Below are 12,436 nucleotides of genomic sequence, written 5' to 3' on the forward strand. Positions count from 1 at the left end.
CTAGACTGCTATAGAATGTTGGCTATGATGGTCAGAGAAATGCCACATACATTTTTTTAAAAGTGCAGTAAGTTTTTACTATCTGTATCTCTTACAGTGCCTACCACAATGAAACCCAACAATAAAAATAAAAATGTATTAATTTTGGGGAAAAACAGAGTGCCCTGAGAGGAACAGCCATTCAATTAGTAAGTGAAATTAAACGCCACTGTTAGCAGCCACCATACTAGAAATTAATAGGATGCAACAGAATTAAGAGAAAAATCCCACACATTGCATTCAAATCACCATTCTTAATGCTTTAAATTTTACTTCAGTACATTTCTAAACTGATCAGAACTTTTAACCTCACCAATTAGTCATCATTTTCATTTCCCACAGTAATGCACACAGTTAAAATTGCTCAAAGCTGTCATTGTTTCAGCCCCTCCATATCATGAAAAGACAAGATGGTAGTATAATTACTAATTATCTATCAATATGAGTCACAGTTCTGTTGAAGGGTAGAGAAAGCCAAAGAGACTACCAACCTCATACCACAAAAAGTAACAAGATAGTGTTGGAGGAAAAATGGGTTTGAGCTTAAAAATAAATCCTGAAAATGGAAGCACAGTTAAAATTTACCTTGAGGGGACAGAGAAATAGGACTGGTGGTGAAGTTAACTAACCTTTTATTTATCCAGTCATCTGAAGCAGACAAAAGAAAGAGCAAGCTTCTTCAAACAGACAAAGCCAAAGTAGATGCATTGCAAGAGGCACTATAATAAATTTAAGAAAAGCCTGAAGTTAAAAAGGAAAAAATGAGGCCCTATGAATCCAGTTCACCCTCTCCCCTACCCACTACACTGCAGATTTGAAGCAGGAGTGGGTGATTCACACTTACACTGTTCACTGAGCTATTGCATAGCTTCTAGCAAGTCACAAGTACTGTGAACACTTACTTTAATCTTTTCCATATTGAGCAAACATTTTTTAAAAGGACAGCATGAATAGAATATATTTTAAGCATTTGCTGGCATTTTTCTACAGCAGTGTCCTAGCTTTGTTTCTGTATTAAATTATCAGTTTGTCCCTCAGTATCATATGAAGTATGCAGTGTCCTAGCTTTGTTTCTGTATTAAATTATCAGTTTGTCCCTCAGTATCATATGAAGTATGCAAATTTAGTGCTAGTTAATATTTTATCTACACCTCTCATCTCTCCTATATAAAAGGATACGTGTTTCCTTAGATCTGACATTTACTTCAGTCCGACATAACCATCCCTGTAAATTATTGTTAATACTAGATCAGGAATTTATGAAGGAAGGTTATCAAATTTGGTATATCGTTTAGAGTTTCCTGCAGTACCAATATTTTTAATTTCCGTTTGCATCGTTGTTCCAATATCTGAGTCTTCGACATTGGGGGGGGGGTGAGAGAGAGAGAGAGAGAGAGAGAGAGAGAGAGAGAGAGAGAGAGAGAGAGAGAGAGAGAGTGTGTGTCTCAAGAATTAAACAAGTCCAACCTATCATGCTTACCAGTGTAATCTTTCAAAGGGCAAGTGAAAACAGGCATGAATGTCGTGCCTTAGCCCTGGTGAGTTATGAACACTGTTTTTGTACAAAGCTAACGGCACTTCCTTCTGCATTCTCCTCAAAAGTTCCAGGTTTTCCATCTCTGTGGTACAGTGATTCACTCATGCAAACTTAAAGCCTACAGCTTATTGCAAAGCCACGGTGTACTGCACATTTGGTTGGAATAAACTTGTGGTGTTAACTAGTATTTCCTTAGGTTTCATATTTTAGGTATATTTTCCTCCTAACCTTCAACCCTTTTACCTGCAAAAGGAAGTATTCGTGCACTCAGATATACAGAAATTGACATTACCAACAGAGATGGTGATAGTGAGTAAAACTTCAATATAACCAAAAATTCCTAGCTATGCACTTGAGCAATACCTCATAAAAATCTTAGTCTGTGCTCCGTCCTCTTAAATAAAAACAACAGTATGAGAGATACAGAAAGTCTAGTTGGTAAGGGTAAGAAAACACAAAAATGCATATGTATCTACAAAGAGCTTATCAAGATAGTATAACCTTGAATTCTGTAAATTCTATTTTCAATTAAGTATTCCACACAATTTAACTCAAAACTTGAGAAATTCAGTATATGTAAAGATGCAATAAATATTATAAACGGCATATTTAAGGGATTTGTTTATTTTTGGTTTACAAACAAAGGCACCCGATGTTTCTATTGATGTCTTATAAAAGCTTACAGATTTAACATTTCTTTTAGAGTATCTGTTCCTATGGCAGAAAATCCCATTATAGGAAAAAGCACTTTTCCCTTGGTCCCATATTTTAAATACCGGTATACCCGTTTAATGACCATCTGTTTTCAGACTGCTCTTCCTCCTACTTAACATGTTAGATTTCACTGTTATTTAGTGAGTTACAGGACACATTAACCTTACGGTATCAAAATATAGACCCAGTATGTTCTCATTAATATTTATAGTTCTGGAAACTGAAAACTGCAAACATTAATACGAAAAAAAAAAGCAAAAATATAGTGTCCTGTATGGAAAAAAAGTGCCTTCAGATACAATTTTAATGGCGGATTCATGTGGAATGACAGAATAAATGTACTTAATGTGATAAGTCACTATCATGAATTAAACAGGATGACTGATGAATTTGTGTATGAAACAAAAATAGTAATCCACAGCTAACCATAGTCTCAATTATAAAGAAAAGCCTGGGGTTTTTAAATGGTTCAGTTTACATGGAAAAGATTAGAGATTCTTATGCTCAAAATGATGCAATTACTTCACTCATTTATTCATTCAATAGCAGAGATTCCTTTAAAGAGTGCTATGGACAAGAGAAATCAACTCAGTGGCTTCATAGTTCTCAGTTGCTCCGTTTAAAGGAATTATCATTAAAGGAACTATGTAAAAAACAAGTTATGGTTACAGAGAGAAAAAGTTGTTTAACTATTAATTTCACAATCTTGATATATTTGGGCCTCTTTCCAAGTTCACCCACATACCAAGAACCGAAAAGGTGGGTCATTAGATTCCAGGCACTTTCTGCAGAAAATCTACATTTCATTAACAGTATATTTTCAAGTCCAATAACAGAAGATGCACAGGGAGGCAGCTATGACAAATACATTAGGAATATTACAGTTAAGTGTAACACTTCGAATCACAAAAGCCACAATTTATTGTAGTTTCAACCATTGTCGGAGGTCTCTCTCACTTCATGGCGTGGTCCTAAACCATTATAGTTTTGTATCACTGTAAAGAATATACACACAAGTATCTTTAAAAGGAGGTAAGGTTTTAAGTACTTACTACAGAGTATTTAGCTTCAACAAAGGAAGCTGTTCTCTTTCCAAAATTAGATATACACCCACGTGAAATAAAAGTGTTTTCCTTTCAAGTTAGCTTTTCATAAGAACAGCAAAATAAGCTCATTGCACACTTACTTCAAATGGGAAAAGAAAACAAATATGTATATATGTTTTATGTAATTTTTGTATGATTAATTCAAAATTTACCTTTCCAGGCATATTCAAAAACACATACTGGATTTAAGTACAGCACAAACTGATCATTTTAATGAGAACATACCATGTAGGTGTGCAGGTCAGTGTGTCAAATAAAAGCAATGTTAAAAATGTTTTAAAATAGAATTGTAGGCAATTGAGATATAAAGGGAAATTCATTAAGTGTTACATTAAAATAGAATTCAGCTGTTTCTTGCAGTTATTCTATACATATTTCTCCTGCTAAAACAAAATAGACATGCAGAAAAATAGATTTATTCAATTTTAGCCAAGAGTTTGCTACTAAATATTGTAAACTTAAAAAATTCTTAATTTATTTAAGATGTGTAGGATTCCTCTTCTCCCTACCTCCTCAGTGAAATGCAGGTTTGTGTTGGATCATTTTTAATGTGTTTTTTGCAAGTACGTTAACTTCAATCCTTCACGTAGTAAGAGAATTTTGTTGAGATTATGATTATGGGAGATCGCATACCTTGCTAAACCATTTTTATCTGACAGAGAATATACAATTTGTCTTAGCCAACCAGAACTTAAATATTCTATGAATAATATAAATAGTAGCAAATAATATAGAAATTCCTCTGGAAGAGGTTATTCTTGAACTAGGTGTGTAATTATTGTCTCTGTGTTCCTGATCTAGCCATCATCTAGGGTGAAGAAATTCAACAGCTTGCATCTCTGTTCTTTTCACGGTTACTGTTCCTTTCCTTTTATTTCTTTTTTCAATAAAAGGATTGATTCTGCTTTCAGACATGCAAATGGTTCTCACTGACTTTAATGGGAGTTTCATGACAGTATATAAGGGCAGAATTAATCAGTGTGCATTTTGAAGACTAGATCAGACAACTAGCCTTTCAATTAAGAGAGATGCATTTCTTTTAATGAAGGAGTCTTCATCATATCCTTACAATCTTTGAGGAAGGAAGTGAGGGAAAGGTGATAAAAGTCAAGAACAGAACAACATAAGGAGCTATCAGTAATTTACAAAGATCCACAGTCACTCATATGGGCTTGTAAGGGGACAAAACTCACTAATCTAGGAGAATCTCAAATAAATAGGTCTACAAACTGAGTCAATATTTTGTTCCTCTTACTGAATGTGCCTATTTACAGTAAAAATTAAAATCAGAAGTTAATTGTTAAGGCAGATTTCAATCAAATGCATTCCAGAATTGCACAGTTATATTGGCCAATAATCCAAATGTTTCTGCCTAAGCCAAAGAGTTAAACTTGCCGTGGATAAATTTTTTGTTTGTAATGCTAACACATTTGTCTAATGCCAATTTGATCCAGTATTCAACTGTTTTATTCTCTAAGTTTTCATGGAATACACAATTAAACATTACATATACTGTACTGTATATTTCACACTCCAGGTCTAAGATGATTTCATGTTTTTACAAAAGATGAGATGACTAAGTACATTTTACAGGCTTTGTGCAGTTAGACCACCATATGCATAGATGTCCTAATGCTAAAATTCTTCTCTTCAGTATCTCATAGTACTGGATGCTCTAAAGTAGGAGAGGAACTTGTAACACAGACTAACCACGAAGTACCAGATGTTTCTCGCCATTTGTGATCTTGCAATAAAGATACGCCAGATCAGGATCACAAGGACTGTATTGAAGCCATAACGTATGTTCCTTAACCTGGGAAAGAATTAAAGAAATATAAAAACTAAGTGTTGAGAAAACACTGAGCTGTGCACATGAAAGATGCTATAGAAGTGCAACCTCTAATTTATTATGGAATTTAAGGCATTCCACGCTTCTCACACCCCAAGTTGCACTGTGGGCCAAATTAACTGAACGAAGGGGCAGCAGCTCCTCTGCAGTGATCCCAGAGGGCTGGGACCAGACAATCATTGAGAAAGGGGCTTGGCAGGAATGGAGAGGAAAGCCACATAACTGGGTTAGTAACTGTACTATAGAATAAACAGAAATATAATATGCCAACAGTAAAGGGTATTTATCAAGCAAATTCAAGGCCAACACATGGTCGTTTTCCCATGTATTTTTTAGAAAGGACACTAATCCTTAGTTTCCAGAACATGCACCATTCATTTCTTTAACAGGTTTAGCATACACAGTACTGACTGACTGTGGCTGACGACAAAAAAAAAAAAAAAAAAAAAAAGTAGGTTTTTCAGCTATGGGAACCCTAGAACTCACCTACAACTTTAGACTTACTCCTTTCGAAGACAGAATCTCAACAGACCATTTTAGACGCTTAAAAATATTTAATTTTCTTTGTAATACGTCTCTGAAGGTAGGTAGTCTTCAGAGGTGTGAATCCAAGATGGTGGCCCTAAACCATGTAACAGGACTTTGTAGCTTCTCTAATCTGCTGTCATTCGGTTTTTGCTCTTTTTTTATTTAAAATAAGCACAATTAGTATGAGTATTGCAGACATAGCTCAAAAACCAAAATGCAGTCAAATAGCAGACATAATAGAACTACTTCACTCTCTAGATCGGCTGAATCATTTGCCTGTTTGCAGCCTCTTTAAAAAAAATAGTTATAACACTATTTGTATCATGTAAAAAGTGTTCTCTTTTTCCCTGACTGGAGAGAGATCTGTTCTTAAGGTAGACATATGTAATTAAACTGATTTTCCTCTTTACAAAGCTAGATAAACTGTTTGGTGAATTTTAAAACTACTCTGTTGGCCAAACAGATCCTTCATCACACCAAACAAAAACAAAAAAAGACATTGTGACTATTACAACTTCTAAGCACTGTAAAAGTTGCACTGAAATCTACATATCAAGAAGACTAAGTTTATGAATTTCCAGAGCATATATCACTGTAACATCTGGACAAAAATATTTAAATGTTCTCATAATCAGCTGTGTAGGATTTACATATAAAAGTAGTGGGGATTACAATACAACTTTATACATGGAGATACTATGGGACCTCTATAGTAACACAGAAGAAAAGTTACTGACAAAGGAAGCCATTCAGTTTGTGATAAACAAGTGTTGCTCAGTATCTGAATGTGAGATGTTGAAGACGGTCAAAGCTGCCTTAATGCAAGTGATTTAGTGGCTTTTTGTTTATTTTCACGTAGTGTCCAATTCATCTAAGCGCCATAACTGTAGCTACTATATTACTGTGCTTCCAGACACTAGATGACACCAAGTTCTCTTCTCACTCTTCCTTAGTAACTGGCGGCAGACCTGCTCAATAGACAAAGCTCTGGTGATCTTTAACTGGCTCTTCTGCTGTGCAGCTCAGTCTTTTCTTTACCTTACTAGAGACAAGACATAGTAGCACATTGCTCCTCCCATTCTCTGCCAGAATGGCCAGAAAGGGTAAAAATGGTTTTACTGATTACAACCTGTGTAGAACTGGTATGTTCTGCATGCAGATTGGTCAGACCACTCAGAAATAAAGTAGGCCAACCTCTTCCGTTCACTAAGTCCTAACAATTTCACATATTGAAAGGGGTAGAATTCATTGACTACCGAATTTGGACAGTAACCCAGTTGGCACTGTGAAAGCAGATGGAAGGAAGAATCCCAGCCAAAGCTCAGGTACCCAGGAAACAGAAATGAAATTGCTTTGCATGCCATTTTTTCCAAAGCTGGTATTTGCCCACCTACTGCACTGCAGTTACTGTTTCATGTCATAGCCAAATGTCTCTCTCTCCCCATGACACTAAATCCAGGTCATTCTCTTACTCCCACACTGTTCTATGCAGTAGTAGTTTATCTGAAGGGCCAATCCTCTGCTAAGCCCCCACATCGGTCCTAGATTCAAGAAGTAGATTCCTTCAAACTCTAGGCAGCTGGCAGCTGTATATGCCTAACCAGGCTCCCAGTCCGGACTGAACACCAGACCTGAGAAAAAGGACACTCCAGAGCCCAAACCTCTTTCAGCTCAGAAAGGAAGTTTAATATAGAAAAGTCTACCTCTGACTGAAGCATTCCTAATACTAAACTGGACAGAACAGTTCTTGTGGCATTGCCCATTGCATGGGGGCGTGGGGGGCGATGTCAGGGGGGTGAGGAGGGAGAGCAGAGGAGCTACAACAGAAGGACTCAGCAGACAGCAGAACCAGTTCAGAGAGCGGCTCCTCTATTCCGAAGTGAGGGAATACAAGACAGACCCTTTCATTTCCACACAGAACCAGTCTTCCAAAGCATTACAACGAACTCTGATAAGAATGGATTGATCACTTTGTCAGTCAGAGGGGGAATAGATTACTCCATTAGAATTATATTAATAAAGCATGATTAAGCCATAGGACAAGAAGCGACAGCGGTAGACAAGGAAAGAAAAAATATGCAGAAAGGGTAATATATGAAGAAATAACTGAAATGCAAACCTACTTCTTCAAGTGTTTCCTAGCTGCAGGGAGACCAGACATTTCCTCATTCAATACATATTTCTTAGTTCCCATACAGTAGTTCTCCATGTATTCTGCCCAGTGTAACTGTCGAACATCAAAATTAAACACCTACATAAAAAGAGAACCTAATGGTTAAAACTTAAGAAAAAAATCATTATATTAACTTTACACTTCAGTCTCATAACGCAAGAACAAAAACTGACATGTCACGGTCAGATATCTCCATCACAAAATGATTGCAAGGAAATAATTGTGTCCTGTGCTTTCCCAAAAAAACCCAAAGTCCAAAGATCTAGATTTTATTTTCTGGCTCTACCACAGGCTTAATGTGTGACCTTCAGCAAGACCGCTAATGACTCAGTGACTCATTTTTCCCATCTGGAAAATTTCTTAGAAGTGTGTTGCTTTGCTAGTTTGCTTGGTCTTATGGGGTTTGTGGGTATGCCTATATTGCAATTAAAAACCCATGGCTGGCCCATGCCAGCTGACTTGGGCTCACGGGGCTCAAGCTAACAGGTTGTTTAACTGTGATGCAGGCGTTCAGGCTGCAGCCTGGGCTCTAGGACCCTGCACATCTACACCACTGTGAGCCCGAGTGTAGACAAACTGTCTAAGGAGGCCTAGGCATTTATACTATTGTTTTCCATTGTGATGTGTTCAAATTGATGGCATTTACGTTATTCTTTAGTATTATTTAACGCCGCAATAGATTGAATGGTCTAAGATTTTGTTATTTTAGTCCTTCAGCCATTTTCTATTCACCTATGCAGTTCTTTTAAAACACTTGACTTGTAAAACTTTACATTCTGTATGTATTCTATGTGGTTACCACCTAGGAGTTTCTTCATCACTCTGGTAGCTTTAGGAACTTAATTTTTCAGTGTGGATTTCTGGATTCCCTAATATCAAAACAGTCTGTGATGGCAGTCATGGCAAGTCCCATAAAACACTACAATTTTCTAGAGGTTTTAACCTTACAAATGCTACAGATTTCCAATAACAGAACTAGAGAGATCATGACAAGGGCAAAAGTCAAGTAAACAGTTCTGTAAGCTGGAAAAATGTCCTTGGTAATTTATCCAGATTCATAAAGTTGATATTACATATGCTAACTCCTTAGCATCCATGCTGCCAATTCACAAAATAAGCAGCTTCACCGTTCACTTGGATCACTGGAAAATATCAGGAAAAATAAACCCCCTAGAACTGAGGAGACAGTCTCCTCTCTCCTCCTCCCAACAATTTATCTTAATTCAATATTCAAAATATTGAGAAGATGAACATACATTTCAAGACATGCCTATAAAATGCAAATGTACTGTCAAACAATCTAGAAATAAAACTTTCTAGTGCCAATATGAATTATGCTTGAAAGCTCTCAAAATTAAAAAAGTTATGATTTAAAATGTTTAAGATATTATATTTTCATTTCACATCAAGAAAGAAAGTCCATTATTTAACTTTCAATTTGTTCAAAAATTACTTTGGGCACATTCTTCAATTTTAGGAAACTTCTCTGTAGGCAAAGGCTATTTGGTGGCTTTGCAACAATCCAAAGTATATTCCTATTCCCCTTGAAGGTCAGAACAAGAGACTAGCAGTCCAGAATTGCTTAGTTAAGGAAGATGATCTGGGATTAAGTTTGAACACACAGATACCAACTGGCTGTTCTGTTTGATCAAAAAGTATAAAGTGCAGTGTGTCCACTCTCCCATTAAAACCTGCACAGCCTTCAAACTTAAAATCAAAACACCACCACATCTCTAGTTTAATGGAAGAGAAGTAGCTGCACTAGGTTTTGCTAGTTATTTCAGACATTTTACCCTGAGTTTTGGGATGATTTTAACTTTTAATAGGTTTTGGGAACATGATTCTTTATCATTTGCTTTGTCTAGGTTACTTTCATTTAGTGTCACTCAATAATATTCACAGGATATTTTATATAACATCAATGTTAATCAATGTAATACTGATTTTACATTGCTTTACCCATTGCATGTTTATCTTGATCTTTACTAATTGTTTTAATTAACTTTCAGGTTTTGCACCTCACCATTCATTTATGATTGCATACACATGCTCTAGTCCACCTTCATCCAGAATGAGCATGCATGCACACACATCCCATCAAAGGAGGAAGGAAGGAATAGAAGAACAGAGCGCTCGATTTTTAGTTGAAAAAAAAGAAATGGGGAAGGAAATCATCAGTTCAAAGCCTCCAAAAATAAAACATTTTTGACCAATGAAAGTGCTTCCATATAGTGTGTGTTTTAGTGTGTGTGTGTGTTTTAGTTGTGCTGATGCCTAGGTACTATGGATATGAACCTATAAGATTCTGAGGACCAGTATCTTCTGAGGACTTTCAATGGGCTTGTTCAAATGGGATGGTCTTCTAGTGAAGAACTGTATTAGCATCCACAATGCTGGCCACAACTGACCAGGATAAACAGGTTTTAAGAATCATGTCTGCTAACTCAGCTCTTCATAATACCATTTAAACATGATGAAATCATCTAGTAAAGACCAGCCCAAGGGGAGTTGTAGGTGCTCAGCACCAACCAGTATAAAATAATGCTACTTCTGTTCATGATAAATGAGGCTTAGTTACCATTTAATAAAAAAGTGTTTGGAGTTCCTCAGATAATTTGCACTCTTTATAGTGTGTTTATTATAATTACGTTTTCCCCCTCTCCGTCTTAGATGCGCTTTTTCAGAGTGAATCTTACCAAGTTTACAAAGTGCTAGATTACGTACTTAAGATACATGTACTCCACAAATGTATCCTTGCTGTAGAAGACAGTCAATAGGTAAAAGAACCATATATTCCTGCTTTAGCAACATCTCTCACACTATCTGAAGACCACTTGGTAACTCAGGAAGAAGACAAGAAATTTTGCATAATTTTTTCCCCCCCATCAGTGCTGAAGACTGGGTTAGGTTATGCCAAAACTTTACTTATAGAGAAAGAACCAGTTGCCATGTTTGGCTTCTTCTGCTGCAGTCTGAGTGTATGTAATCACATTAGTGAGAACAAAAAGGCCCAGACACATACTAAACAAAAGACAAGTGTCAGAAGAGACACAGAGCAATTAAAGTTATTTAGTTTTAACTGCACTTTCTGAATTTTGGTCCAAGAGCCTTATTACTGCTATATAAAAGCAGTCCTTGAAAGAGATCAACCCAGGGCTGATAAAAAAACCTGGAGCTTGTTCTCTTTGTTCCTGGACTTATGTACTTTGTATGAAATGAGTAAACAAGCATATATCTGTGGTCTCAAAGATTGCTCTGAGATGCTTCTCAAACATTTTCTTGTTTTGGAAAAAGACTGGATTGTAATAGAAGAGTGACTCCTGATCTTTTTCCAGGCCCTGTCCCTAGAAGCAAGACTGCTTTAAATATTATTGTTGCTAGAAGATTTCAGCATGGTTTCCCCTAAATAATGTGGATGTGGATTTATTTTTTGTCTGAAAACTATATTAAAGCTCAGCTAAGGCATTCACCCACATCACTTATTTTAATATTCTAAACTGTTAGAAAATAGTTCTTAGACTCAAATTTAGTTTTTTTATTTGTTTGGACTAGACTGAACAAGAAAGTATTGAGCCAAGTCATTTATTCAGGCCCTGGCAAAAGTCTGCAATCCCTGTGACACTTCATTGACAAACCTCTAGAAGGTGGCCCCTGCATTAAACTAATCCAAAAGGCATAACTTTACACTCCTATAGGCCAGATTCCACTATAAAAGCAAATTTTTCTTGGGCATCAGCATAAAAGGGAATTTGCCAATTGAGAGAAGTCCAGAGTGCTTATGAATTTTGCACTCCCCAATAGGTCCAACAGGTCCTCTAGTCAGGTTGTAGGATATAGGTCAGGTTGGGTAATAGCATTTAACCTCCTAAAGTCCACACACAACCTCAAGGTTTTTATCCTTTTTAGGTACCATCACAATAGGAGATGATGCCAAGGGGCTTTTTGATTTAGTAATCACCCCCATATCCAGCATGCTTTCCACTTCCTCCTGAATTTCCTTCTGCATGTCTCTGTTAGCATGATATGCTTTGCTAGGAGAAGGGCATAGCCCTGATTTTCAATGGAATGGACAATCTTGTCAGTTAAACCTGGCTGATTGGAAAATATCTGTCTGTGGTGCTTCAAAAGGGCTAATCTCCTGCTTCTGGATTGGGATCAAACTCTCACACATCTCAGTGCTCTCCAAAAGAATCTCTTCCTTACTCTCCCTAACCAAATCAATTGAAGGGGCAGTAAATGTTCCCTCATCAGCACAACAAATCATATTCACTAGCATTCTCCCTTTCATGGTAAGCTTTCAATCTATTGACATGAATAGTTTGTACAACTCCCCTGCCATGGCACTTCCTTACATCATAAATGACCTTATTCACTCGGTCATCTGAAAAGGTCCTTCCCAAAAATCCTGCATTTTGTTTTTCTTCACTGGAATCAACTCTAACACCAAATCTCCTAAGTCAAAACATCTTTCTTCAGCATGCCTGTTATAC

At 36.6% G+C, this 12,436-nt stretch overlaps 1 protein-coding gene across 1 annotated transcript in view; it reads right to left on the minus strand.

Moving 5' to 3' along the window:
- Window positions 1-4,810: 4,810 nt before the first annotated feature.
- Window positions 4,811-12,436, minus strand: part of FAR1 (fatty acyl-CoA reductase 1) — an 82,476-nt gene continuing 74,850 nt past the window's right edge. Inside the window, exons 11-12 of the mRNA XM_065403501.1 lie at window positions 7,897-8,024; window positions 4,811-5,209 (exon numbers count right to left, since the gene is read on the minus strand). Of these exons, the coding sequence (XP_065259573.1) occupies window positions 5,047-5,209; window positions 7,897-8,024 (291 nt within the window). The 3' untranslated portion in view covers window positions 4,811-5,046. The remainder of the gene's footprint in view (window positions 5,210-7,896; window positions 8,025-12,436) is intronic.

Source organism: Emys orbicularis, chromosome 4, assembly GCF_028017835.1.
Source record: "Emys orbicularis isolate rEmyOrb1 chromosome 4, rEmyOrb1.hap1, whole genome shotgun sequence".
Lineage (NCBI taxonomy): Eukaryota > Metazoa > Chordata > Testudines > Emydidae > Emys > Emys orbicularis.